This window comes from Symphalangus syndactylus, chromosome 4, assembly GCF_028878055.3.
Source record: "Symphalangus syndactylus isolate Jambi chromosome 4, NHGRI_mSymSyn1-v2.1_pri, whole genome shotgun sequence".
Classification (NCBI taxonomy): domain Eukaryota; kingdom Metazoa; phylum Chordata; class Mammalia; order Primates; family Hylobatidae; genus Symphalangus; species Symphalangus syndactylus.
Window position 1 is genome coordinate 35,228,468 of NC_072426.2, and position 26,641 is coordinate 35,255,108.

At 36.8% G+C, this 26,641-nt stretch overlaps 1 protein-coding gene across 2 annotated transcripts; it reads left to right on the plus strand.

Moving 5' to 3' along the window:
- The first annotated feature begins 2,886 nt into the window (after positions 1-2,886).
- Positions 2,887-19,314, plus strand: CDK1 (cyclin dependent kinase 1). Of its 2 annotated transcripts, XM_055274397.2 has the most exons (8): positions 2,887-3,040; positions 4,621-4,678; positions 9,217-9,373; positions 10,173-10,296; positions 12,601-12,771; positions 16,374-16,537; positions 16,632-16,773; positions 18,338-19,314. In XM_055274397.2, exons 2-8 carry the CDS (start codon positions 4,642-4,644, stop codon positions 18,434-18,436), a joined length of 894 nt encoding a protein of 297 aa, XP_055130372.1. In that variant the 5' UTR covers positions 2,887-3,040; positions 4,621-4,641; the 3' UTR covers positions 18,437-19,314. The 2 variants fall into 2 exon arrangements, with proteins under 2 accessions (XP_055130372.1, XP_055130374.1); XM_055274399.2 differs by lacking the exon at positions 12,601-12,771 and having other exon boundaries at positions 2,923-3,040.
- The last annotated feature ends 7,327 nt before the right edge of the window (positions 19,315-26,641 follow it).

A 26,641-nucleotide genomic window follows, 5' to 3' on the forward strand; every position in this document is an offset into this window, starting at 1 on the left:
TGAGGGCCCCACCCTCATGTCCTCATCTAAACCTAATTATCTCCCAAAGCCCCATCTCCAAACACCATCCCAGTGCGATGAGGCCTTCAACATATGAATTGGGGGGTGGGGGGACAACAAACATTCAGACCATAGGAATACTTAAATATAAGAAACAAAACCAAAAAGACTTACTTGCAATATCAACTGATCTTTCTTTTCCTTCCAAAATGGAGTTTACCAAAATACAAATATGAAGTTTTTCAGAGCGCATACCTTCCCCTGCTCTCCTCTTCAGTATTTTTTTTTTTTAATACCACCTCTAGGGTAGTTTTCCTAAAATACGGTTCCAAGGCTGTGTGTACCTCTCCTGCTCAGATCCTTCAGAACAGTGTTCAGGGCTCATCAGGATTCTGACTGCAAACTCCCTTCTCTGACTTCAACATCACAGGATGCAGTACTTCCTGCATTCTACCACGGGGGGCACCCTGAATTACCTGGGTTGACTTTCTGGCCTCTGTGCTTTATTCATACAATTTCCTCTGTTTGGAAGGCCCACTCCACAATTCTTTCCCCAGCCTTTGTTCAAATGTCACTTCTGCTAGCATTAGCAGTTTCCTCCTCTGGGTTCTCACATCGCCCTATAACGTAAGTTACAAGGTAAGTACCAGAAGAGAATTCTCAATAATCATCCTGCTCCCCTACCCTCAACACCTCCAGCAGTAACTGTATCTTATTCACTTTTGTGTCTATGAAGCACAGTGTTGCACTTTGGAGACACTACATAGAAGTTGGTCCAAAGGGTAATAAACTGTATTTGCCAAGATGATAGCATGGATTTACAATAACCTCTGAAACTTTATAAAGAAAGATGATTGAGTTAAATTGATACACCTAGCCTCACAGCTGTGGAAGCTTGTGGTCTTCTTTATGTTAAAGGTAAAATGGATATAATGAATTAGTTGCTGTGTTTAGATGATATAGAAGTTGAATTCCTTGCTTAAGCCTCTCAAAGAGAAAGACATTAAAATTCATTAAAACCAGTACCATAAACTGCACAGAACAGCCTGGTTCCCTAGAGCACTTCTCTGGGGCAGTCAGTTTTCATTTAAAAAATGAAGTTTGGATTTTAAACATAAGTTTTAAAAGTGATTAGGCTCCAGCAGGAGTTCTTAATTCCTACCTACACCATGAATCCCAAATGCTCTGCCTCTGTCGCCTAGGAACAAAAATTGTCAAGGTTGAGCCAGATGCAATGTATAACACCAGACGATAGATGCAGCTCATTGTGTTAAAAGGTATTAAACACTTAAATGCATGTGATATACTCTATAACACAAGGATAAGGAAGTTCCATTCCATATGCTAATTTGGGTCTTCTAATACATACTCGTAGTGGATGTGGTAATCAATCTTTGTTTTATGTCCCATTAGGATCAATGCAACCAGAAATCCTTAAAATGGACTTTTATTATCTCTAGCTCTGTTTTACTGTTCTATTTGTTTATTTTACAAAGATTTTAGAATGGTGTTTAGGGCTGGTGGCTCACACCTGTAATTCCAGCACTTTGGGAGGCCAAGGCAGGAGGATCGCTGGAGCCTAGGAGTTGGAGACCAGCTAGGGCAACATAATGAGACACCGTCTCTGCAAACAAACAGGAAGAAAAAAAAAGTAAGAAAGAAAGAGAGAAAGAAGCAAAGAACAAGAAAAAGGATTGGCTGGGTGCAGTGGCTCATGCTTGTAATCCCAGCACTTTGGGAGGCCGAGGCAGGCGGATCACGAGGTCAGGAGATCGAGACCAGGGTGAAACCCCGTCTCTACTAAAAATATAAAAAAATTAGCCGGGCGTGGTGGCGGGCGCCTGTAGTCCCAGCTACTCGGAGAGGCTGAGGCAGGAAAATGGCGTGAACCCGGGAGGCGGAGCTTGCAGTGAGCCGAGATCGCGCCACTGCACTCCAGCCTGGGTGACAGAGCGAGACTCAGTCTCAAAAAAAAAAAAAGAAGAAGAAAAAGGAAAATTAACTGCAGTAAGTGCAGAAATCTCTCTTGAGGGTATTGTGGATGGCAATGAAGACAGAGTTTTTGACACTGGATTATTTAAAGCATAATTTAAGCCTCTTTTACTCCCCTCATAGAATTGTGAATTTTTGTGTTTTAATAATATTTAAGCCGGGCATGGTGGCGAGTGCCTGCAGTTGCAGCTACTCTGGAGGCTGAGGCCGATTGCTTGAGACCAGGACTTGGAGGCCAGCATGCATAACATAATGAGACCCAGTCTCTAAATACATACCTCTCTATATATATTTAAAATTGATGTGAAAATATTTTAAAATTTAAAACATTTCAAATGTTTTTAATTGTATAATAAACAAAATGTAAATAATAAAATAATTTAATATTAAATTCAAAAATGAGGTAGAAACAAAGCACAGTGATATAAATAATAAATTTTCCTTTACATTTTTGAGGCGGTCTTTTGAGTTTTCCATTTCCTTCTTAAGGTCACTGAAATGTGCTCCTTGGAGCCAGCCCGCAAATCACGCATTTAGAAAAACATTAACTATACACTCCTAACCCTAAGTATTAGAAGTGAAAGTAATGGAATCTCGATGTAAACACAATATCACTTTTTTGATGAGCTATTTTGAGTATAATAAATTTGAACTGTGCCAATACTGGGGAGAAAAAATTTAAAAGAAGAACGGAGCGAACAGTAGCTTCCTGCTCCGCTGACTAGAAACAGTAGGACGACACTCTCCCGGCTGGAGGAGAGCGCTTGCGCTCGCACTCAGTTGGCGCCCGCCCTCCTGCTTTTTCTCTAGCCGCCCTTTCCTCTTTCTTTCGCGCTCTAGCCACCCAGGAAGGCCTGCCCAGCGTAGCTGGGCTCTGATTGGCTGCTTTGAAAGTCTACGGGCTACCCGATTGGTGAATCCGGGGCCCTTTAGCGCGGTGAGTTTGAAACTGCTCGCACTTGGCTTCAAAGCTGGCTCTTGGAATTTGAGCGGAGAGCGACGCGGTTGTTGTAGCTGCCGCTGCGGCCGCCGCGGAATAATAAGCCGGGTACAGTGGCTGGGGTCAGGGTCGTGTCTAGGGGACGGCCCGGGGGCCTCGGAGGGCGAGTATTGAGGAACGGGGTCCTCAAAGAAGGCCGGACTGGGGGGCAGGGATCTGCACGGGGCCCGGCTGGGCCTCGAGGGGGCGGTGGGCAGGGCCTTCGCCTGGGCCTGGGCGTGTGAGCCACACTGGGCTGGCTGGCTTTAGAGGGAGGCTATGGGAGCCCAGCCTTGCGGGGTTAGGCGGCGTGGGGGTGGGGGTTCGGGGCTGCAGTCATGAGTCGAGGTCGACTGTTCTCAGGAACTGCCTGAAGAGGCTTTAGGGTCTTGATTGAAGCAAAATCCGCTCCCCCACGCCGAGCGCCTGCGGAGCGGCAGGCTCTTTCCTGGGCCCGGCCCCTGCGCCCCCTGCCATCCCGCCTCGGGGGTGGGAAGGTGGGACCGCACCTGGGCCAGGTACAGGCGCGGGTCCCTAGAGCCAGGCCGCCCTGAGAAACCGATCCCGGAACTCGTGGGCCTTCTCGGGCTTGCTCTGCCCACGGCCCCGGCCCCGGCCCACCTGGAGCTATTAAGAACACTCAGCCCAGGCACTTAACTCTCATGAGCAGTGTAGTGCAGTTTTTTTCATTTAAAAAGATACATCTCTGCTTCTTTCTGGATTGATTTTTCTTTGAAGATGAATGTGAGAACTAGAACTTAAAGGTCTATTCCGAGTGTGCTTTATAAATGATTTTGTCATCAGTGATGGATGTTAGAAAAATTTAGGTGATTATGCCTGGAGTTCTGACGTTTCATTTGCAAACTTCAGAGGAAGTCTTGAACTTCTGGTTGTCAGCTCTTTTTTTTTTAACCCATTCATTGTGATTCAAGTATACAGTTTTTCTGCTTAGTCCTTGATATTGTGTAGGTTATAATTAGAATTTTATCTGTGGAATTGCACTTTTCATTCTTTTGTTTTAGGGTGCTTAAGTGAGATTTCCTACTCTTGGAAAAAGTACCTTGAAAATCTTGAGCATGTTTTTCTGTGACCTCAGCAAGCAGAGGAAAAAGATTAAAATTGTCACGTGGGCAACTGTAAACACTTAAAATGTTTTTGTCGCTTTAAACAAAATTTTCCTAATGAACAGTCTGAACACATTTTAGTTCTGTCCTCATAACTTTAAAGAATAGTGTTTTGAATAAAATTAGGAATATCATAAAGCGGTATAAATTTGTTGAAATATTTGGGTACAACTTTGGCACACGCAGATACTACTTAAGTGTCACAAAAAGGGAACATAATTCTGGTTTTTGTTTGGAAAGAATAGACAAGTTGATACCTGAATTTGAGGGTTATTTTGATTGGAAGAAGCTAAATACTACACTAGTATAGAATATACACGTTTCCAGTCTCAGGAGTCAAGAAGGATGGAAAGTTCTTGTCGGAGTCCTTACCCTTGTAAATATTGTTTGAATGTAATTAATATTTATGGAATACTTATGCTTCAGTAGGCTCTGTGGAAAATGCTTTACTTACAGTGTTTCATTAATGCTTAAAACTACTCGAGTTAGTGGCATGTAATGAAGTCAGTTTTTCCTTCCTTTTAGGATCTACCATACCCATTGACTATGGAAGATTATACCAAAATAGAGAAAATTGGAGAAGGTGAGTGGTTTTAGTAAAATAAATTTTTTGTAATGATTTAACAATGCTACAACTTCTGTAATATGAACACATTTAAATATTTATTAAAATTCAACCATTAAGATATCTTGTAGTACCGGTGTGCATTAACATATGTTCTTTACTTAATAAACGCAAATTTGTTCACATTTCAAGAGAATCGAAATTACCAAATCCCTAATGACCCTTCCCCTCACCCCCATAGTCTTACAGTCTTCTGATACTAAACACTTATAGTGGTACTTGTATTTTGAAGACACTATTGATAACTTGCACATGTGTTCAGGGGCAGAGGTTAGGGCTGCAGAATTATGCCAACTTCATAATATATTTTTAGTCTCTTTCAATTATTTTTAGGATGATAAATATTTTTATTCAGACTTTATAGACTGGTTACAATAATTGACTTAAATCTAATTTAAATAAAATTTCTATTTAGTTACCCTAAGTATAAATGACCTGTCATATGTACATGTTTAAGCTATTCTAAAATTATAACTTATGTATATAATCATTCCCTTTCTGTGGTACTTGAAGGAATGTTTAGATCTATATATGACACAAATGAGGGGTATATCCCTTCGCCTGTTTCTCGACTCCAGCAGGACATTCTCGATTCTCCAGGTACAAAATAATTTGCTAATAGAATCCAGTTTATATAGGTTCTGCCAGAAGAAAATTCCCAACTATATTTTTAATGTGATCAAAGACCCCACTTGACAAGAAAGTGAAAAACAAGGGGGAATACTGGAGGGAATTTAGTGGAATAGGAGTGACAAGTTAGTGTGGTGTTCGATTGGAGGTGTGTGTGTGTGTGTATACATATATATAAAATATATATTTTTTAAAAATCACTTAAATACCTCATACCCATTCTACTAAACAAATTTTGCTGCTGAATTAGAAATATGTGATTAGTATGTCTAATGCTTTGTAGTGTGTTTCTTAAATTCCCAGAGAATTTGTGTTGATTTTAGTTCGGCATAAAAAGAGACCTTCTTAAAGTATAAATATATTTTTCTTTAAGATGATAGAACTCCAAACATACAGGAGACTACAGATTTGACTTCTGAGAAAAGTACTTTAATTGCTACTATAAATAGAAGCAGTTAAAACAATGTAATTTTAAATTTAATCCATTACATACATGCAAGTCATAAGACTCCCATTCTTTATTTCTAGCAGTGTGACAGTGGTAAACCCTCTTAACTTTTCTGGATCTCAGTTTCTGCCTCTGCAAATGGTGATAATTGGACTTAACATGAAAGATATGATTCAATTGAACAATATTATGGAAAGCATTTGTTATGAGTGCCTTAACTCAGAAAACCTCCAAATGTTTATCATTTGAACATTGTATTATTACTATGAACACTGTCTCCAAAACTGTCTCTTTACCAGCTTCATCTAATGCCACTCAACTCTAATTTGGATTTCTTTGATGTCCTCAAATGTATCCTGTGATTTGGCCTATGAGTTTTGGCAATGGCTGTTCTTTCTACCTGGAGGCCAGTCTCTACTGGCTTCATTTTTTATCTCCTCTTCTAGTCCAAGAGCATTTTGTAGTTCCCTTTGCATCATGCTTAATATCCATTTTAATTATTATACCATAGTATCCTTGAGGGCTGGGGTTTTTGTCTTGTTCACAACTGTTTGCCCACTGCCTATCAGTAGTGCCCAACCCACAGGAGATAGCCAAATAGATAATAATAACATCTGTTTTCCTTGTTTGTTCTTCTGAACACTGTTGTTTCTTTTTCTGGCTTGTATTGGCATTTCTACTCCAATGCCTGATTGTTTTGGATTATGTGCTGGATATTGTTTTGGAAAAAGGAACTTGTGGAAATAAATGGAGGCCTAAATGATCCACACAGAATTTTCTTTTGGTTCTGCCAGGTATCTGGTTAAAGTCTAGTATTAAAATACTACTTTAAAAGTTATATTTTTTTCCCCTCAACTTTTCATTTTGAACATCTCCAAATCTATATTGAAAGATTTATGCAATGAACTTGTAATATTTTTACCAAGATGTTGGTGTTTTGTCATGTTTACTTTATTATCTGTATGTATGTTAGCATTATCTTTTATTTTTTTCATTGACATTAATTCTGATTTAGAACAGTCTCTGCCTTTTCTCTCACTTGACAGTGAGTCTTGACAACCTAATTCATTTCTTAAATACATCCAGACTTTACTATTTTAAATATTACAAAAATTGTTCTCTGGTTTCTTCTGAATTACAGAAATCTGAGTGTTGTGACACTAATCTTTGAACTCCTTCCTGTCTTAAGAAAATGTCTTTTTGGATCATAGAGTAACTGTATCCATGATGGTGGAACCTTACCTGGCATTTAGTAGGCATTTGGTAAATACTTGCTTAATGAAGGTTTTCTGCTTAGGGGTCTCCATAACTTGATCATATCCTACATATTTTTCTTTTGTTTCTTTTTGTTTCCTGGGATAAATCTTCCATTACATTTAGACTGATCTCGTTCTAGGCTTACCTCTGTGTTAATGATTTTTACCTCCTTAGTTATTTATACTTAGTTAAATACCCTAGAGTATTTCTATCTTTAAAATTCTTAGTTCATTTTGGAGCATATGCCATGTATTTCAAAAATAATTTTGGATGATTAACCAACAGAATAGTTCTGCTTTGTTTAACCCCTCTTCCAGTAGTTCAGTGAGACGTGATATTATCTCTAAAATTCAACACATTGAGTGTTGGCCACTGGTTAATTGTTAATTCTGAAAATTATTTACGATTAGATGAGATTGTACACTTGAGGGAGAAGAAAGGATGCTAGAAAAAAAATTAGTTCTGAACTTACCATTAACTGCTTATGTGACTATATTATGCAAGTGACTAATTTTCCTGAGATCACTTAAACAGTATGCCAGATGATTGTGCTACTGGTTTACCTACTTTTTGTGTTTAATGAGAGCTGAATTTACATCCAAAAAAATGTAGATTTTAAGTATATGAAGGTTGCCTACTTTTAAGGATGGCTGTGAGGATTAAATATAGTCAATTCTCCTTTAATGTAGAGTAATTTTGGTTATCAAAAAGTTATACATTAATCCACAATTTAATCAAAATAGTATAAAATGACTCATGTCAGTTTATAGTTTTAAAATGACACCAGTATTTAAGAAAACATAGACTTTTGTATAGAGGTTCTGTCAAAAAAAAATTAAGCTTAAGTAACATCAATTTGCTACTGCTCAAACTGCTTAATAGTCTAACTGAGCAGTTAGTAATTTGTTGGTTGTTAGCCTTTTTTTAAATATTGCTGCCTTCAGAGAAACTCATAAAAGCTATAGAAGAGGCCTTCTTCCTAGAACAGTGCACTCTAATCACTTTTGAAGTTAAACCAATGCCATGGAAAGCAAGCTATTCAACAGAATTTTGTGTTTGCTTAAGGGGTTCAGGACCTCCCTAAACTCCAACTCGAGTTTAAAAAGACTTATCTAGGGCATTCAGTGCTGCCACGTGTGTGACACATTTTAGCTAGTCTCCTCCCTTATTGCCATTTCATTCCCTATATCCACCTCCTCCCTCCCTGCTATCCCTTATAATTGATATTGTTGCTCATTACCTGAAGCCCATATATCGAAATCAGTATTTTCATCAACTTGCAAATGGGTGTGAGGCTTTCCTAACATGTAGTACATACTATGTGCTTTATTAGGTTTAATACACAAACACTTGGTCTTTTTTCTCCATTCTTTTGAGAATGAGGACTGTTGACTCATTCTCAACATATTTTGAGATACAGATAAAAGTGTTTTGAAAAGCATAAAGCACTCTACAGTATTTTCTGAAACTGTCATAATAACTCTTATCAGTAATATTTCCTGAGCCCAAATTTTTACACTGTGTTTTATGCCTGCTTTGTTGCAGGGTAGGATATTGACAGAAGGTTAATTTTAATTTGCAAATGATCTATTTTGTTCTGTAAAATATGCTGGAACATTAATGGTAATTTAGATGTATAGAAAACTTGTGATGACTACATGAATTTTATTTTTAAGCCATACAGATTGTAGTTACTCTCAATTTCTTTTTGGAAGCAACGAGGGTATGAGTAAGATACTCCCATATGGCCACACCAGACATTTCTATCATGTGACCCTTATGGGATTCAATGATCTTAAAATCCTTTAGTTTGACCAGGTACGGTGGCTCACGCCTGTAATCTCAGCACTTTGGGATGGCGAGGCAGGTAGATTGCTTAAGCTTATGAGTTCCAGACCAGCCTGGGCAACATGATGAAACCCCATCTCTACCAGAAAGACAAAAATTAGCCGAGTGTGGTGGCGTGTGCCTGTAGTCCCAGCTACTTGGGAGGCTGCCGTGGGAGGATCCCTTGAGCCCAGGAGGTGGAGGTTGTAGTGAGCCTTGACTGACCCACTGCACTCCAACCTGGACAAGAGAACAAGACCCTGCCATAAGGAAAAAAAAAAAGATCTTTAGTTTGTGGGGTGTGTCACACAGCATATTGTTTACTTTGTTTCAGGTACCTATGGAGTTGTGTATAAAGGTAGACACAAAACTACAGGTCAAGTGGTAGCCATGAAAAAAATCAGACTAGAAAGTGAAGAGGAAGGGGTTCCTAGTACTGCAATTCGGGAAATTTCTCTATTAAAAGAACTTCGTCATCCAAATATAGTCAGGTATGTTATAATATCTGAATGTAAGCCATTTTCTGCATGCTATTTCAAATATAAATTTCAACTTGGAAATCTTTACATTTGCTTAATTTCTTGGTCTAGCCTTACTGAGTGGACTAGAACCCTATTTTTGTTAGTTGAGAATGCCGCACATATGTAAAAGAGAACAGGCTGTTAAAGCAGGAACAGAGTTGGAGGAGCTTGGTGATGTAGATTAATATTTGGGCCTGGAAAAGCAAGGTAAATTGGCCATGGGAGTAAAGCCCTTTTCATTGAGCTTTGTCAACTCTCTCCTACTTGGGGAGCTCTAGTTCCTGAAGACCCTTTAGTTAGTCTTAAGAAAAGTAGCTAGGTCAAATGAAAAAGGTTTTTTTCCTTAAAGTATTTGCATTGGGTGTTTTTGGAGAGCTGTCTTCCTAACAGTCCAAGTTAAAATCTAATTGTACTTGGCTGGGGCTAGAGATTGGAAGTAGCTTTTAAGGTCAGATACCACTTTAAAATTTATTTGTATAATTCACTTCAATGAAAAAATAAGCTCTCAGCAATTAGTAGCCAACCTAGATATGTTCTTTTTGAATACAGACTCCTTATAAATAAGCACCTCCTGTACAAGGCTTAATTTTAAATAGTTGCCCTGAGATTCCTTTCTTAAATTTGAGTTTTGAGTCTCTTCCATTAGGGAAGCTACTACGTCTTCCCAGTTTTTGTTATAGCAACTGAAATTATGGAAGGAGTTTTATTTTGTGAAACAGGGGTCAAAAATGTTTGCTGGATTCTTCTTTCATATATTTTTTTTTCCCAGTCTTCAGGATGTGCTTATGCAGGATTCCAGGTTATATCTCATCTTTGAGTTTCTTTCCATGGATCTGAAGAAATACTTGGATTCTATCCCTCCTGGTCAGTACATGGATTCTTCACTTGTTAAGGTAAAAGCTTAACTAATTTTATTAATATTTATGCACTGTGGATATAAAGGGACTATACATAGAAGTCCCTGCATTTTGTGGGAATATGCTTGGAAAAAGTGTTAGAATAAGAAAAAGTATTTCATTTTTCTCCCTCATGGTTAGTTTATACAGGTTAGAGTTACCCATGTTATTACCAGATAGTGTTTCTAGTAAGTAAAAAGTAGTGCCTGAGATAACATAGAACTGATAAGTATTGTTGGAAGCTAGGGTAGTCTGGTCTTTCTTTGGCTGTCAGATACATGTAAAACAAAGTAATGAAAGCCTAGGGCAGAGTGGTGGTTGTAGGTGTTTTATTCCAGTTTTGAATATGTTTTGGTCAATTTATTGTAGACATTTATTATATTTCAGTTTAATTATAAAATTGTATAGTTTTAAGTGCTGAAGTATATAAAAGTGTCTTATTCTTGCACCAGTTCTACCAAACCACTCTGCAGAGGTAGCACTGTTGTTAGTTTTATTTGTAATCTTATACTTGTATGTATGTTCACTTTGCAGGTATATAAAGAATTTTTTTTTACACAAGGTGGACTTACTTGCATATGTATATGTATATATACATATTTTCCCTTTTTTGTGTAAAACATTATCAAGACGTAGATCTACCTATGTCTGTTTACATTTTTGATATAATTATTTAAACCACTTCCATATTGATGAACATTTAAATTATTCTCCAATTTGGTTATTGTTGCTCTTATTAACAGTACTGCACTGAATGTCCTTATAGATATTTATCTTTGTATGCAACTTTATAGGATAAATTTTTAGAGTGGGAATGATGGATTGAAGATGTTTATTTGCATTTTGATAGATACTGCCGGTTGCCCTCTAAAAAACTTGTAGCAATTTACTCTTAAATACTCATGGTGTGTAATACTTATTGTTTTAGTACATCATTGCCAAAACTTGGTTTTATCAATCTTCTAACTATGTGAAAAAGGCATATTAAGATTGTTTTAATTTTATATTTCATGACAATTTAACACTTCATATTTAGCTATTATAAACCGCCTATACCTATTCTCTACTGTATTTTCATTAGGATACGTTCTTTAACAATCTTGCATGACTTTTGGACTTTCTGCTTTTATGTCTTGCTTAAGTCTTCCTCACTCAAAGATCGAATGTATTAGAATAATACATGTCAGTATTTTTCTGGTAGCTTTAGTAAGTCCTGTCTTCCACACATACTTTTTTTGTCTTAAATTCTGTATGGTTTAAGATTTATTTTGACTTAAAAACTGGGATACAGATTCAGCTTTATCTTTTTCCAAATGGCTAGCCAGTTGTTTTAACTGGTTTTATGTATAGGCAACAATGGTTTTACTTATAATTTTTCAGTTTTACAATGAAGCAGAAATGATGCACATTCACTAGAAACCATACTTCATTTACCCATACAACCATTCTGTTTTTTCACTTTCAGTACAGTATTCAATAAATAACGAGGTATTCAACACTTCCAACTATATGCTAATGTAAGTGTTTTGAGCACATTTAAGGTGGGCTACGCTTAGCTATGTTTGGTAGGTTAGGTGTATTCAATGCATTTCGACAAGGTATTTTCAACTTAGAATGAGTTTATCCAGATGGAGCATCCGTTTTGTTTTGTTTTTTGAACACCACTTGTCCCTCTAAGATGGAGCATCTGTATTACTTTCCAATTTCAAACTGTAAGTCATTTTTCTATGTACTTTGTTTTTGTAATTTCCATGCTACTTCAGATGTCAATGACATTGTCTTTGGCAACAAATGTCTTGTAAAGCACTTTTCTCTGAACTAAGCAGCATTTTATGATAATTTTATCCATTGAAATATATAATCATAATATCTTTGCCATCACTTTTAGAATCTAATTTTTTCAAGAAGGAAATGAATATGTAAAAATGAAAGATAGAAAAGGCCAACTGTACTGAAGATACAAAATAGAGTTGGTAGTGGTATACAGAAGAAAAATCAAGAGGCTTCTGTGTAGAAAACCAATTTGTAATTTAAGGATCGGGGACCAAAAATTTTTAAAGACTAAATGTGTTCACATGACTATAGATATGTCTATAAGGTGAAGATCATTTTCTTAGGTATACAAATGTGATGTTGTATATAAATGGGCTTCCCACCCACAAATGCTTATTAGCCTAAAATGGCCTGAAAGCTCTAGTAATCAAATTATTTCTCTGCGTCCTAATTTTTTGACTTTGAAACAGATTATTTAGAAAATCATGTACTTTGCTTAAGTTTCTAACTTTTACTTGCTTTTTCCAGAGTTATTTATACCAAATCCTACAGGGGATTGTCTTTTGTCACTCTAGAAGAGTTCTTCACAGAGACTTAAAACCTCAAAATCTCTTGATTGATGACAAAGGAACAATTAAACTGGCTGATTTTGGCCTTGCCAGAGCTTTTGGAATACCTATTAGAGTATATACACATGAGGTAAGTGGAATAGTGGTTTTTGATGGCTTTTGAATGTGTGTGATTGCGGGATTATTTTTCTGTGTTTGTGAAAGTCAAGAAATAACTCAATAAAAGATATCTACTCTGTGCCAGTATCAATTTATTGCCTCTCAGCTCCAAATTCATTGCATGCTATGTGAAAATGGAACTGAAGCCTTTAGGTATTTTTTCTTTACCAGCTGCTATGTTGTTAAGGTAGAGGGTACTAGAGAGACGTGGCAGGAGGAAGGGGTTTTCCTAGCTACAGTTTTCACATTCTCATTATTTTTTACTTTATTTATTTACATTATTCCCATCCTTTGTTGTACTTTAATTCTTTATATTAAACTCTCCCCATTCAAATCACCACTTTGGTTTCTGTCTCCTGACTGAACCCTCCCTGATGATAGTCAGATTCATTCAAAGACAGGTTTTGTTCCTTAAGGTACATTATTTCTGATACATTTAGGAATTACTAACTATAATTTATGTTTGATCTGTGTTATATTGCTGACATGGCATTTAGTGTTTCTGAAGGAAAGGGAACATTGTATAGTAAAGGATTATTGAAAAGCTGTCTTCTGTGGAGTTGTCTACCCTTGATCCAAAGACTGTCTCCAGATCAAAACTAGTAACAGTGCTCATCTGATTAGATGTCTTGGCTGCTCGTTAGCTCTTTGTATCATTTTTTTACATGGCTATATAAACTAAGATTATTTTGTTTGTCTTAAACAAATGCTATTGACCTCATTAGCTTTGTTCTAAGAGGCAATATTTTTACCATATGCTAAATATACTAAAATGGTTAGTTCTAGATCACTAATAAGCTGTTATTTGACTTATTCATGTTTTTTAAATAATTTAAAAATCATTTTTTATTGACGCATTATTATACGTATTTATGGGGTACAGTGTGGTATTTGGATACATGCATGCAATGTGTATTAATTAAATTGGGATAGTTAGCATATCCATTGCCCCAAGCATTTATTATTTCTTTTTGTTGGGAACATTCAAAATTCTTTGTTCTGGCTATTTGAAAATTTACAGTAAATTATTGGTAACTGTAGTCAGCTTACAGTGCTATAGAACACTAGAGCTTATTTTTCCTTTTGAGCTGTAATTGTATCCATAAACCAACTTATCTCTATCTTCCTCTTCTAAGCCCTGAGTAACCACTATTCCACTCTATGGCCATTAGATCAACTTTTTACGTTTTCAAATATGAGTGAAAACATGTGGTATTTATCCTTCTGTGCCTGGCTTATTTCATGGCTCATCCTTGTTGTCATAAATGACAGGATTTCATTCTTTTTTTATGGCTGAGTAGTATTCTAGTATTCCATTGTGTGCACGTGCACGTATGTGTGTGTACACTACATTTTCTGTATGTGTGTATGTATACACCACATTTTCTTTAGCTGTTGATGGAAGCGGGTTGATTCTGTATCTTGACTATTGTGAACAGTGCTTCAATAAACATGGGAGTGCAGATATCTCTTTGACATAATTGATTTTATTTATTTTGGTGGGATTGCTAAATTATATGGTAGTTCAAGTTTGTAGTCTTTTGAGGATCCTCTAAACAGTTTTTCATAATGGCTCTACTAATTTAAGAGCCCACCAACAGTGCAAAAAAGTTGCCCTTTCTCTGCATCCTTGTCAGCACTTATTTTTTGTCTTGATAATAATTACTCTAACTGGGGTGTGATAGCTCATTGTGGTTTTGATTTGCATTTCCCTAATGAATAGTGATGTTGAGCACTTTTTCATTTACTTGCTGGTCATTTGTATGTCTTTCGAGAAAGTTTCATTCAGATCTTTGACCATTATTAAAATTGGATTCTTACTATTTTTTTTTTTATTCTGGATGTTAATTCTTTGTTGTATGAATGATTTGCAAATAATTTCTCCCATTCTGCAGATAGTCGCATTATTCTGTTATTCTGTTCATTCTGTTGTTTCTTTTGCTGAGACAGGGTCTTTCTCTGTCACCCATGCTGGAATGCAGTGGCGTGAACAGGGCTCACTGCAACCTCAACCTCCTGGGCTCCAGTGATCCTCCCACGTCAGCCTACTGAGTAGTTGGGCCCATACACAGGCGTGCACCACCATGCTAGGCTAATTTTTAAATTTTTTAGAGATGGGATTGTCAGCATATTTCCCAGACTGTTCTCGAACTCCTGGGCTCATGCAATCCACCCGCTTTGGCCTCCCAAAGTGTTGGGATTATAGGCATGAGCTGCTGCACCTGGCCTCATTTGTCTATTTTTGATATTGTTGCTTGAGCTTTTGAGGTCTTATCCATATGATTTTTGTCCAGATCAATATCAATAACAGTGTTTCCCCTGTTTTCTTCTAGTAGTTTCATAGCTTAAGGTCTTATTTAATCCATTTTGAGTTGATTTTTTTGTATGGTTAGATGAGGGGGTTTAGTTTCATTGTTGTGCATATGGATTATCCAGTTTTTCCAGCACCATTTATTGAAGAGATTGGCCTTTCCCTAGTGAATGTTCTTGTCATCTTTCTCAAAAATGAGTTGACTGTAAATACATGGATTTATTTTTGTATTCTCTATTTTGTTCTGTTGGTCTATGCGTCTTTTTTTATGCTAATATCATGATGTTTTGGTTACTATAGCTTTGTAATACATTTTTGAAGTCAGGTGGTATGATGCCTTCAGCTTTGTTGTTTTTGCTCAGGATTGGTTTAGCTATTGTGGGTCTTTTTTTGGTTCTATATGAATTTTAGGATTTCTTTTTATTTCTGTGAAGAATGCCCTTGGTATTTTGATGGAGATTGCACTGAATTTGTAGATTGCATTGGGTGGTAATATGGTCGTTTTTATATTAATTCTTCCAGTTCATGAACATGGGATGTCTTTTCTTTTTTTGTATCTTACTAAATTTTTTTCTTCAATGTTTTATAGTTTTTAATGTAGAGATTATACATCTCCTTGGTTAAATTTATTCCTAGGTTTTTTGTACCTATTGTACATTAGATTGCTTTCTTGATGTATTTTTCAGCTGGTTTGTTGGTGTATAGAAACTTAATTTTTGTATGCTGATTTTGATTTTGTATACTGCAACTTTGTTAATCAGTTCTAAGAGTTTTTGGTGGAGTCTTTTAAGTTTTTCTATATATAAAGTCATCTCTGCACACAGGGACAATTTGACTTCTTCCTTTGCAATTTGGATGCCCTTTATTTCTCGTGTTTCTTATTCATGTTATAATGGTACTGTTAGTACCATCTTAGCAAGTAAGCAGTACCTGCACTTTGTTCAGTGTCACCCCAAATCTATTCTCAATGGGTTTGGTTTTTCAGTGGGGGGGAAGAAAAGGCTTTATAACTGTCTTGATCTTTAGTGATTTGAAAAGCAAAAAAAAATTTATTATGCTTTTATCTGTTTTGTCTTCTAATGAATAGAACTTAGAAATGAAATATTTATCTTCAATTTTGTGTACCTTTAATTGACTTAAACAATATTATTGGTGGCAGTCATACAACCTTTAAAGGACAGCCCTAATAAAAATATAAATGTTCAAGTTTAGGTAATTTTTTGCACCACATTTATTCATTGTAAAAATTTGCTTTTTAATAGGTAGTAACACTCTGGTACAGATCTCCAGAAGTATTGCTGGGGTCAGCTCGTTACTCAACTCCAGTTGACATTTGGAGTATAGGCACCATATTTGCTGAACTAGCAACCAAGAAACCACTTTTCCATGGAGATTCAGAAATTGATCAACTCTTCAGGATTTTCAGGTAGCTATTAAGAACTGAGATAATAAAGGTAACATATATGTAACAATGAGATTACATTTATGCTTTAAGAAATTATTGTTTTCCTGTTTTTTAGAGCTTTGGGCACTCCCAATAATGAAGTGTGGCCAGAAGTGGAATCTTTACAGGACTATAAGAATACATTTCCCAAATGGAAACCAGGAAGCCTAGCATCCCATGTCAAAAACTTGGATGAAAATGGCTTGGATTTGCTCTCGGTAAGGAGTGCCCTTGATACTGACTTTCAAATTATTGATGATTCTGAATATATTCAGTTCTTTCTTTTACCTAGAAAATAGGAAGAACACTAACATTTTTGAGCTAGGTGTCTGTTATGTACATTGTATTATACTAGCTTCATTTTAGATATCAGTAGGCACTAGTGGCTTTGAGAGGAGGATTTAGCATTAGTTTTTGTAGCCATGGACATTCTGAGGGAGAAGCCAGGATTAATACACATTTTTTTTTTTAAGTTGCTGAATTGTAGTGGCTCTCCTTTCTAGCATTTTTGTCGCTACTGAGCCCTCTTAGTTTATGCTAGACGTAAGTGTTTTTCTTATTGGTTGATATTTTACATTATTAAAGCCATCTTCTGAATAAGCTTTATTCGCACTTTGTACCTAGTTTCTCCATCAGAAGGATCTGTTGCTACACCATTGTATACATTTTCTCATTGGTCTTCGGGTTACTTTAAGAGTGTAAAGACTCCTTATGCCACAAAATTAAGCTTAGATTTCCCCCAAATCAAATACTATAAATCAGATTCCTTAGTCTAGCCACAATTGACATATCTTGGAGTGGATAAATCTTTGTTGCTGACATTGTTCTGTGCATCATAGCTTGTTTAGTGGCATGTCATCACTGTCTTCTACTCTCTAGATGCCATTAGTATACTCTTCACAGTTAGGACAGCTAAAAGTGTCTCCAGATATTGCCAAATGTCTCCTGATGGGCAAAGTCTATCTCAGTTGAGAACCATTATTGTAAATTGAACTTGGTTTCAAATTTGAGCTTTATTCCTTAGCTCTGTGAACTTGGGCAAGTTACTTCCCTTTGAGCCTCAATGTCCTCATTTGTAAAATGACACTAATACCTACTTTTAGCTGTGGGAATTGAGTACCATGATTTATCCAAAGCAGTTTGTATGGTGCTGGTTACATGAGAGTTCAGATAGTAACTAGTTAGTAAAATCTCTAGTGTGCTTGTTGATTTTATTTTATTTTTTTAAGATTAGTATTTCTTAAAGATCAAATTTAACATCAATCCTAAACTTTATTTAGCTTTTTCTGGTGTGTAAACTAACTTATACGAAGTTGTGTGACTATAATTCATTTAGTGACTCATTTTTAGTTATTTTTATAACACATTGTGCTGTGGGGGGTTTTATTTGGAACTTGTTGGAAGCTACATCAGAAACTGCCATAGTTAATTGCCATTTCAAGAATGTTGTAAATAACTCAGGTGGCCGTTTAATTCTCAGTGTAAATATAATTAACTAGACATCTTTCCTATATTTGTGTCTCAGTTTTAAAGCTATTTCTGAATGCTTGAGTCTTACCATAATTGATAACAAAAAGAGGTTTTTGAGAATATCTATGATTTACGGAGTAAGTTATTCTAGACCTCAAGGGTGAAATGCAGGGGAGGAGACATTTGTGTGTTAAACTAATGGAAATGCTGAAAGTATTAGTTTTGGTTTATTGCTAGAAAAGTTGAGGTTTTACGGAAATTTTGTAAAAAATGATTTCCCAAATAAATATCTCTTTTTCTTTTTTCTCCCAGAAAATGTTAATCTATGATCCAGCCAAACGAATTTCTGGCAAAATGGCACTGAATCATCCATATTTTAATGATTTGGACAATCAGATTAAGAAGATGTAGCTTTCTGACAAAAAGTTTCCATATGTTATATCAACAGATAGTTGTGTTTTTATTGTTAACTCTTGTCTATTTTTGTCTTATATATATTTCTTTGTTATCAAACTTCAACTGTGCTTCGTCTTCTAATTTCAAAAGTATAACTTAAAAATGTAAATATTCTATATGAATTTAAATATAATTCTGTAAATGTGTGTAGGTCTCACTGTAACAACTATTTGTTACTATAATAAAACTATAATATTGATGTCAGGAATCAGGAAAAAAATTTGAGTTGGCTTAAATCATCTCAGTCCTTATGGCAGTTTTATTTTCCTGTAGTTGGAACTACTAAAATTTAGGAAAGTGCTAAGTTCAAGTTTCGTAATGCTTTGAAGTATTTTTACGCTCTGAATGTTTAAATGTTCTCATCAGTTTCTTGCCATGTTGTAACTATACAACCTGGCTAAAGATGAATATTTTTCTACTGGTATTTTAATTTTTGACCTAAATGTTTAAGCATTCGGAATGAGAAAACTATACAGATTTGAGAAATGATGCTAAATTTGTAGGAGTTTTCAGTAACTTAAAAAGCTAACATGAGAGCATGCCGAAATTTGCTAAGTCTCAACAAAGATCAAGGGCTGTCCGCAACAGGGAAGATCAGTTTTGAAAATTTATGAACTATCCTATTTTTAGGTAGGTTTTGAAAGCTTTTTGTCTAAGTGAATTCTTATGCCTCGGTCAGAGTAATAACTGAAGGAGTTGCTTATTTTGGCTTTCGAGTCTGAGTTTAAAACTACACATTTTGACATAGTGTTTATTAGTAGCCATCTAAAAAGGCTCTAATGTATATTTAACTAAAATTACTAGCTTTGGGAATTAAACTGTTTAACTAATAATGCTGCTCGTTGTGATTCTTACCTATAAGCAGCCTAATCTGAATTATTTGCTGCAATCAAGAGAAGTGTACAATAGTTCTATTACTTTTTTAGTGTACTTCTATCATTTTTCCAACTATATCTCTATTTTTCCTCCTCGTTAACGGGCTAGAATGTGCATTCCTGGTTTACTGATTTTTACACTCAATTGGATATGTAATGAGGGATCTATCTAATCCATCTTGTCTTGGAAATTTTGCACTCTAGAAGAAAGTGTGTGTCACTTTCTTCAGCAGCGAGACCTTTTAAGATTGGTGGTTTGGTTGTCCCGTTCTGTGGTCTTTGGTGGAAGTCAGTTTGTTGTAAGAGAATGTAGAGCCTATTAATGTAAGTCATTTGGGGTTATATTGTGGAGGGTTGTTTAGGATTGATTGCATGGCAGGAATTGGGTAAATGAAAGGTAACACTAAAGATTGGAGATGGTATAATGTCATATCTACAGGTCTGTGTTTCCCTATCTATGAAGTGAGACATTGAACTAGATCTATTTTGCAAATTGTGGATTGCAACCCTTTAGTGATTTATGACCAGCATTAATCACCAACCCCTTTCCTACCCCAGTGTAAAACAGATACTATCAGTGTATCCTATATAATTATTTACTTATTTATTTGTTCAGTAATATATAGATACATGGGTGATACAAATGTTTGGGGCCTTGTAGATAATGTAGAAATAGCATGCAACCTCACCGCTCTTGCTCCACAGAGTCCAAGTGTCTGAAAAGTTGATAATACATCAAATTAGAACTGACTTGGTAGACCAGGGAAATGAGATAGCTGGTAGGACACTGTCATCACTTGCTATAATGAGTGACCTACTTTTGATCCTATGTCAACTTCAGTGACTAGGTGAAAAGCTACTGAATTATGTCCTCATCTCAAATGTATTTTTAAATTAGTTTGTGCTGTGGTACTTCTGATTAATTTTAAAATGGAGCTTGTCTCTAGGCCAGTGACCCTTAAGTCTGTTATGTGCTAGAAACACCTAGAAGCTAATTCTGGTACTACCGTGAATTCAGATTTTGAAAATTGGGAAATGTATCCCAATAATGCATTTTCTCAAAAGCTCGCCAAGCTGATTTAGATGAATTCCATTGTCATCAGTAGTGGTGAGTTTGACCATTAGGGACCTATATCTGGTTTTAGTTGTCTTAAAACTTAATGACATCATGCAATATCTTTAAAGTTACTCTATTTTTCTTTGAGTTTGTACTCTTTAGTGGAGGGGGAAAAGCTGCATATTTCATACATATACCAGTATAGGCTTCACATATGTGAGCACAGCAATGAAGTCTTTACTAATTTATTTGGGCATGGCATATATAAATTAAAAGTTTTTGAAAAAATGGTATTCGAGAATTTAATAAAGTGGCCCAATAAAGCATCTTTTGAGGACTATAGATTAACAGGGTGAAATAGTTTTTAATTATAGTAAAATATTTTAAAGCGCTTGAGGAGACTTGAGAACTATTATTTATTTTTTTTAAACAGTTCCTTTGGCAAACTAGTTCATATGTCAACTTCGGTCTCATTCATGTTTAAATAATTGCCATATTCACATAGGTCAGTGAGTTTTCACAGGACCATAGACTCATTTTGCATTGTGGACCAAGGCGCGTGTGGGATTTGGAGTGAAGAGAGTAGAGGGCATTGTTTAAATGGGTTTGGGACAAGATGGCTAGAGTGAAGCGTGACTAATGGGGACAATGAAAAGATAGGGGGTAAATTAAAGCTGAGAAGACTGAAGAGGGAGAGGTATTTCAGACTAAAAAATAAGGCCCAGGAGAAGGAAAAGGTGGGAAAGTGATGGTAGTGGCATGGATTGTGACTTTAGTTTGTTAGGGGTAGGAGATGAAATTTAATGGATTTGGAAGCAATAGTACACCTTGTCATCTTTGTGCCATAGTATAAGTTGTATGTGTCTAAGGTGCCTTAAAATCTTCAAAAGAAATGTACGTGGGCTGGGCACAGTAGCTCATGCCTATAATCCCAGCACAGTGGGAGAATCACTTGAGCCCAGGAGTTTGAGACCAGCCAGGGCAACATGGCAAGACCTCAACTCTTTACAAAAAAATTAAAGTGTACCCGAGAGTCATGGACTAAGGAATCACAAACAACAGCATTTTAGAAGCAACAGCAACATTTTAGAATCAATAGCTGCATTTTAGAATGCTGAAGATCAGTGGTTTTCACACTTGGATTAAGATCTGAAGAACTTGTTGAAACAGATTGCTGAACCCATTCTGGTTTTTGATTCAGTGGGTCTGTTGTGGCCTAAGAATATACTTTCCTAACAAGTTCCCAGGTAATGATGCTGACGGTTAAGGGACCACACTTCGAGAAATCACTACATAGGCAGTTCTTAGAATTACAGAGAGCTAAACAGAGGCTCAGCTGTTTGGTCATCTTGCCAGGTTTGTAGACAAAGCAGAGGTACAGGAGGAGAAATCAAAGGTCAGGCTACATTTAGAGGCTGAACTGGAATCGGAACATAAATCTTTCATCATCATCCCTGAGAAGTGTGTAGTACAATGTGAAGATTTCCAGGCTTCAGAGTCAGATAAGAGTGGTTCCCAGCTCTACCATTTCTGTCTGTAGTCGAACAAGTCAGTCAGCGTCTCTCCTCTATTGTGAGTACGTACTTCGTAGGTTTGACATGAGGGGTGGAGATAGGGTTGCTGAGCATCCTGCATATATAGTCCTAAATGTCCTGCATTCAGCTTTTTTCAATACATTACAAAAATTGGGCAGTTATAGCTATTGCTTTGCAACAGTAATTGGCACTTAAATCCCTTAAATCAAGAGTATAGGTAAAGTGCTTGGCATGTGATGGTATCTTTTTCCTTTGAACTCAGCCCTTTTTGCTTATATTTTATAACTTTTTCATTACACATAGGCATATTCATTTTCTTCTCCCTTACTAAAGCGGAAGTCCAGTGAGGGAAGGGGCCATGTCTTTTTCATTCTTACTGTGTTTGTCTAGTGTCTTGAGCCTTAGATCTAATTCCAGTCCTTAATGTCCAAAGGTAGAGGCACCTCCCCTTCATCAATAGCTACTAATTACTGCTCATCCATTGGGAGCTGCCACTATGCTTTATATACATTTTCTTTTCTTTTCTTTCAACCATATCAGGGAGTGGGCGCCTTTATCTTACAGAGGATGAAACTAAGGCTCATAGAGATTAAGTAACTTGTGGAAGGTCACAAGGCTAATAAGTGCCAGATCATGGGATTTCAGAGCTTTCTGAGTTGAGACTGTTCTTTCTTTGCATCATATTGGTTCCCAAGGCAAATCCCTAAAGAGAATGTGTATTTAGTTTCCCAGGCTTAAGAAAGAAACAGGCAAATACTAAAGTCAATGCAGGCCAGGTGCAGTGGCTCATGCCTGTAATCCCAGCACTTCTGGAGGCCCAGTCTGGTGAATCACCTAAGGTCAGGAGTTCGAGACCAGCCTGACCAACATTATGAAACCCCGTCTTTCCTAAAAATAGAAAAATTAGCTGGGTGTGGTGGCAGACACCTGTAGCCCCAGCTACGCGGGAGGCTGAGACAGGAGAATCACTTGAACCTGGCAAGCAGGGGTTGCAGTGAGCCGAGATCATGCCACTGTACTCCAGCCTGAGTGACAGAACAAGACTGTCAAAAAAAAAAAGCAATCCAGACAGGCCAAGAAGCACCAAGGTTGGGGTTGCCAAAACCAATAGGACAGGCCTACAGACCTCTCGTTAGCACTGAATCTCCAGACAAATCATCAGAAACCTGCCTCAAGGTTGAAAAGACCAAGGTCATCAAAGTAGATGCAGTTTTCAGTCCAGCTGGTTTTCCTAGCTCATATAGGTAGCAATATCCTCTTTTATTTGTGGAATTCTGCTGCTTGTGGTCCTCGTGGGGCTTTAAATGCCGGCTCTCCAAATGCCGGCTCTCCACTCCTTGTTCACAAGGGTGACCCAGGTTGAATCCATCACAATATGCCATAACCCAGCAGCAGTAAATTGGTGCAAGGCGTAGGCAAATGACCTCACAAGACACAGGGCCCTTTTTGCTATAGAAACGTTGAGAATGAAGTTTAGGAGACCAGGCGTGGTGGCTCACACCTGTAATCCTAGCACATTGGGAGGCCAAGGCAGGAGGATCATTTGAGCCTAGGAGTTCCAAGACCAGCCTGGGCAACATAGCATGACCCCCTCTCTACAAAACAGGAATGAAGTTCTGCCGACCTTGCTAAATTGGGATGACATGACTGGAGAGCCTCAGAAACATCCCTATTCTGGAGCTAGCTGAGACGAGAAAGATTCCTAGGAGCATGATGTCCTTGGTCTGGTCCTGAGGCCCTGGTTCCTGCAATACTGCCTTACTATTTGTGAGCTGCCTAGTATTCCTCCTAGGTGCAGGAGGGTGTGTGTGTATATGTATGTGTTGTCTGAACCTACCTTCAGTTGGATTCCTGTCATTTAAACCTCAACTAATAGTAACTAATAGTTAACTAGTAGAGTCCCAATGAATACAGCTGTCAATACGAAGACAGCAATTGGGTAAATAATTTTTAAAAACCCTCAATTTAAGAATTCTTGTAGTTATAAGTCATTTCATAATTAAATATCTCAAATTCCTTCTTTAAAAACTTTTTGTATATCGCTCATACTTTTTTTGTTAGGTGTTTTTTTCTTTTTTTTTTTGAGACAGAGTTTTGCTCTTATCGCCCAGGCTAGAGTGCAGTGGCGCAATCTCGGCTCACTGCAACCTCCACCTTCTGGTTTCAAGCAATTCTCCTGCCTCAGCCTCCCAAGTCGCTGGGATTACAGGCGCCCACCACCAGGCCCACCTAATTTTTTTTTTGTATTTTTAGTAGAGATGGGGTTTCACCATGTTGGTCAGGCTGGTCTCGAACTGCTGACCTCGTGATCCACCCGCCTCGGCCTCCCAAAGTGCTGGGATTACAGGTGTGAGCCACTGCTCCCAGCCTAGTTACTGTTTTTAACTGCAGCTTCTAGTATTGGTTGTGTATGAAGGTACTGATATAAATAAATTTTATGCTTACTGATCTTTCAAAGGACCTATTTAGTACAAACTTCTGAGGAATGTTTATATATGGTACCTACTCTTTACCAGTCAAGAGTAGAAATCTGTAAAATACAGTTTTCTACAGGCATTCATTCCTTTCCTTATTATGACCTCAAAACCATGCTATACTTCTCTGTTGAGGAAATAAGGCAATTACAAAAGCAGAATGTATTTGGAGAATTCATTTGCTAATGACTATTAGTAGTTCTTTATATTTGTAAAGAGCTTTATAGGAATTAAGGGCCACATGCTATTTCAATAGACAGAAGCTTCCTATACTCTAAAAATTCTCTGAACTATAAAACCATAAGAATAAGTACACCGTAACACATTCTTTCTAATGCAGAGAGAAAAGATACATTTCCCAACTGAACATAACCATTTGTCTCAATGGTTTTGGTATCATGACAAATGTATTTATGTGCAAGAAAATATAAATGTATTCTTCATGAAGTGTGTTCACTGCTTCTAGGATCCAAATGGGAAGCAGAGCATTTGCTCCATCTTAAATCTTGCTAGAATCTGAACAGTTTTAGAAATGTGCTTTGGCTTCTTGTTTAAAATACTTCTCATGCACAAGCAGTAATAGAAAATGGCTCAGAACATAAAAAGATTGCAATTTCCCAGATGAGCACAAAATGGCAAATTTTTGACCAGTCAACATTGGTCTGAAACCCCATGAACTAGATGACAAATGTAATGTTTGGGAGCTCTTAATTACCCATGCTAAAAGAAGGTCATGGCAGCTAGGATAACCCCCAAGAGCAAACACCTCACCTCCATTGCACCAAATTTTGGCATTCACTATGTAACCCACCTGCTTTTAGCAATAAATCTCATTTCCTACTTAGTGAAATCAAATTTTAAAATTGAATTGGATGTTGAACATCATTCAATGCAGTCTTTATTTTCCCAGTGAGGAGCCTTCAGATCTCAGCAACAGTGAGAAATAGAACCTGGGTTTTCTGATTTCCAGTTTAAAAAGATTTCTACTCTGTTTTAGATAGGCATCATGAGGTCAAGAAAGAAATCGTGTATTTTGAGGATAAAATATCCAGGCAAAAGAGAATCCAAATGACCAGTGAGGAGAAAATAGAAGAGAAAGTTGCATAGAACGGGTTTTCAGTGAAATTTGAAGTGTAAAGGCATGCACAGTGTATAGTGCAAGTAGCTATAGACCAAGCATGTTGCAATGCTAAGTACTAGGTGTGTTCTCTGTAAAAGCAACAATAATTTTCATTCTCTACCTTTCTTTGGAGGGTAATTGGAGATTTAACTCAGATACCACAGGTATTTTTAAATAGCCATAGTCCAAACATAGCAACAAAAAGCTAACTATCCAACTTCAGTTTAATTAAAAGCATGTACCAGATAAGATGTATTGTGATAGTTAATATTGCATATTCATAAAGTCACTGGCACAGAAACATCTAACGTATGTATAGTAAAGGAAAAAGGCAAAGAGCTCAACTTCATCTCTTTTATCGTTTTTTCAGGAGAAATATCTCATGCGTTACCATGTTTGGAATATTTCCTAGCATGTGCAAAAAGCAAGGAATAAACAATAATTCAATGTGCCTAATGGCATAAAATAAAAGGATTATTCACAAACAGAAAACTGGACTTTTGAGCAGATGTTTATTTAAATACAAACAGCAACTCCTACTTTTCCTGTTATCTCCAATTATGTGATGCAACATTTTTAGCAGAAGAAGTGCTTTTTAAAAGCAGCCTTCCAGGGAGTGAATAAACAATGCTATATTTGGCTAGCAGCTGCTTTTGGAAAATGAGATGTCAGCAAAGCTGAATGTTGTTTAAAGAAAACTAATTATCCAGCTACCTTTGACTTGGATCAGAGTAAATAAAGCACTTCCTGATTTGCACTGAAATGTTTTGTCTAGAATTTAAATATTAGGTATTAGTCAGATACTTATCTTCTTCCTTCACTTGCCTTGTGGACCAAATGGATTTAAATAAGTACCCTCTGTGTTTGGTTGTGCTGCCAGTACCGCTCTGTTTTCTGGAGTGCATAGCATTTGTTGTTTCTTTTCTTACTTGCCATCCACTAGTTATTGTGTTTGGTGTAAAGCAATGTGTTTATGGATACATTAAAATCTAGATAATCTATGATAATATAGGATGGTTGCATTTGTATACATTTAATTATGCAAATGTAAAATATAAAGTTTATGAGTAATTTTTAAATTTTATTTAAAAATTATGTG

Coding starts and splice junctions, on each gene's coding strand:
- CDK1 (XM_055274397.2), top strand. CDS start 4,642: ATGGAAGATTATACCAAAATAGAGAAAATTGGAGAAG. Junction 12,772..16,373: donor TTAGAGTATATACACATGAG/GTAAGTGGAATA, acceptor GCTTTTTAATAG/GTAGTAACACTCTGGTACAG. Junction 16,774..18,337: donor ATGGCTTGGATTTGCTCTCG/GTAAGGAGTGCC, acceptor TTTTTCTCCCAG/AAAATGTTAATCTATGATCC.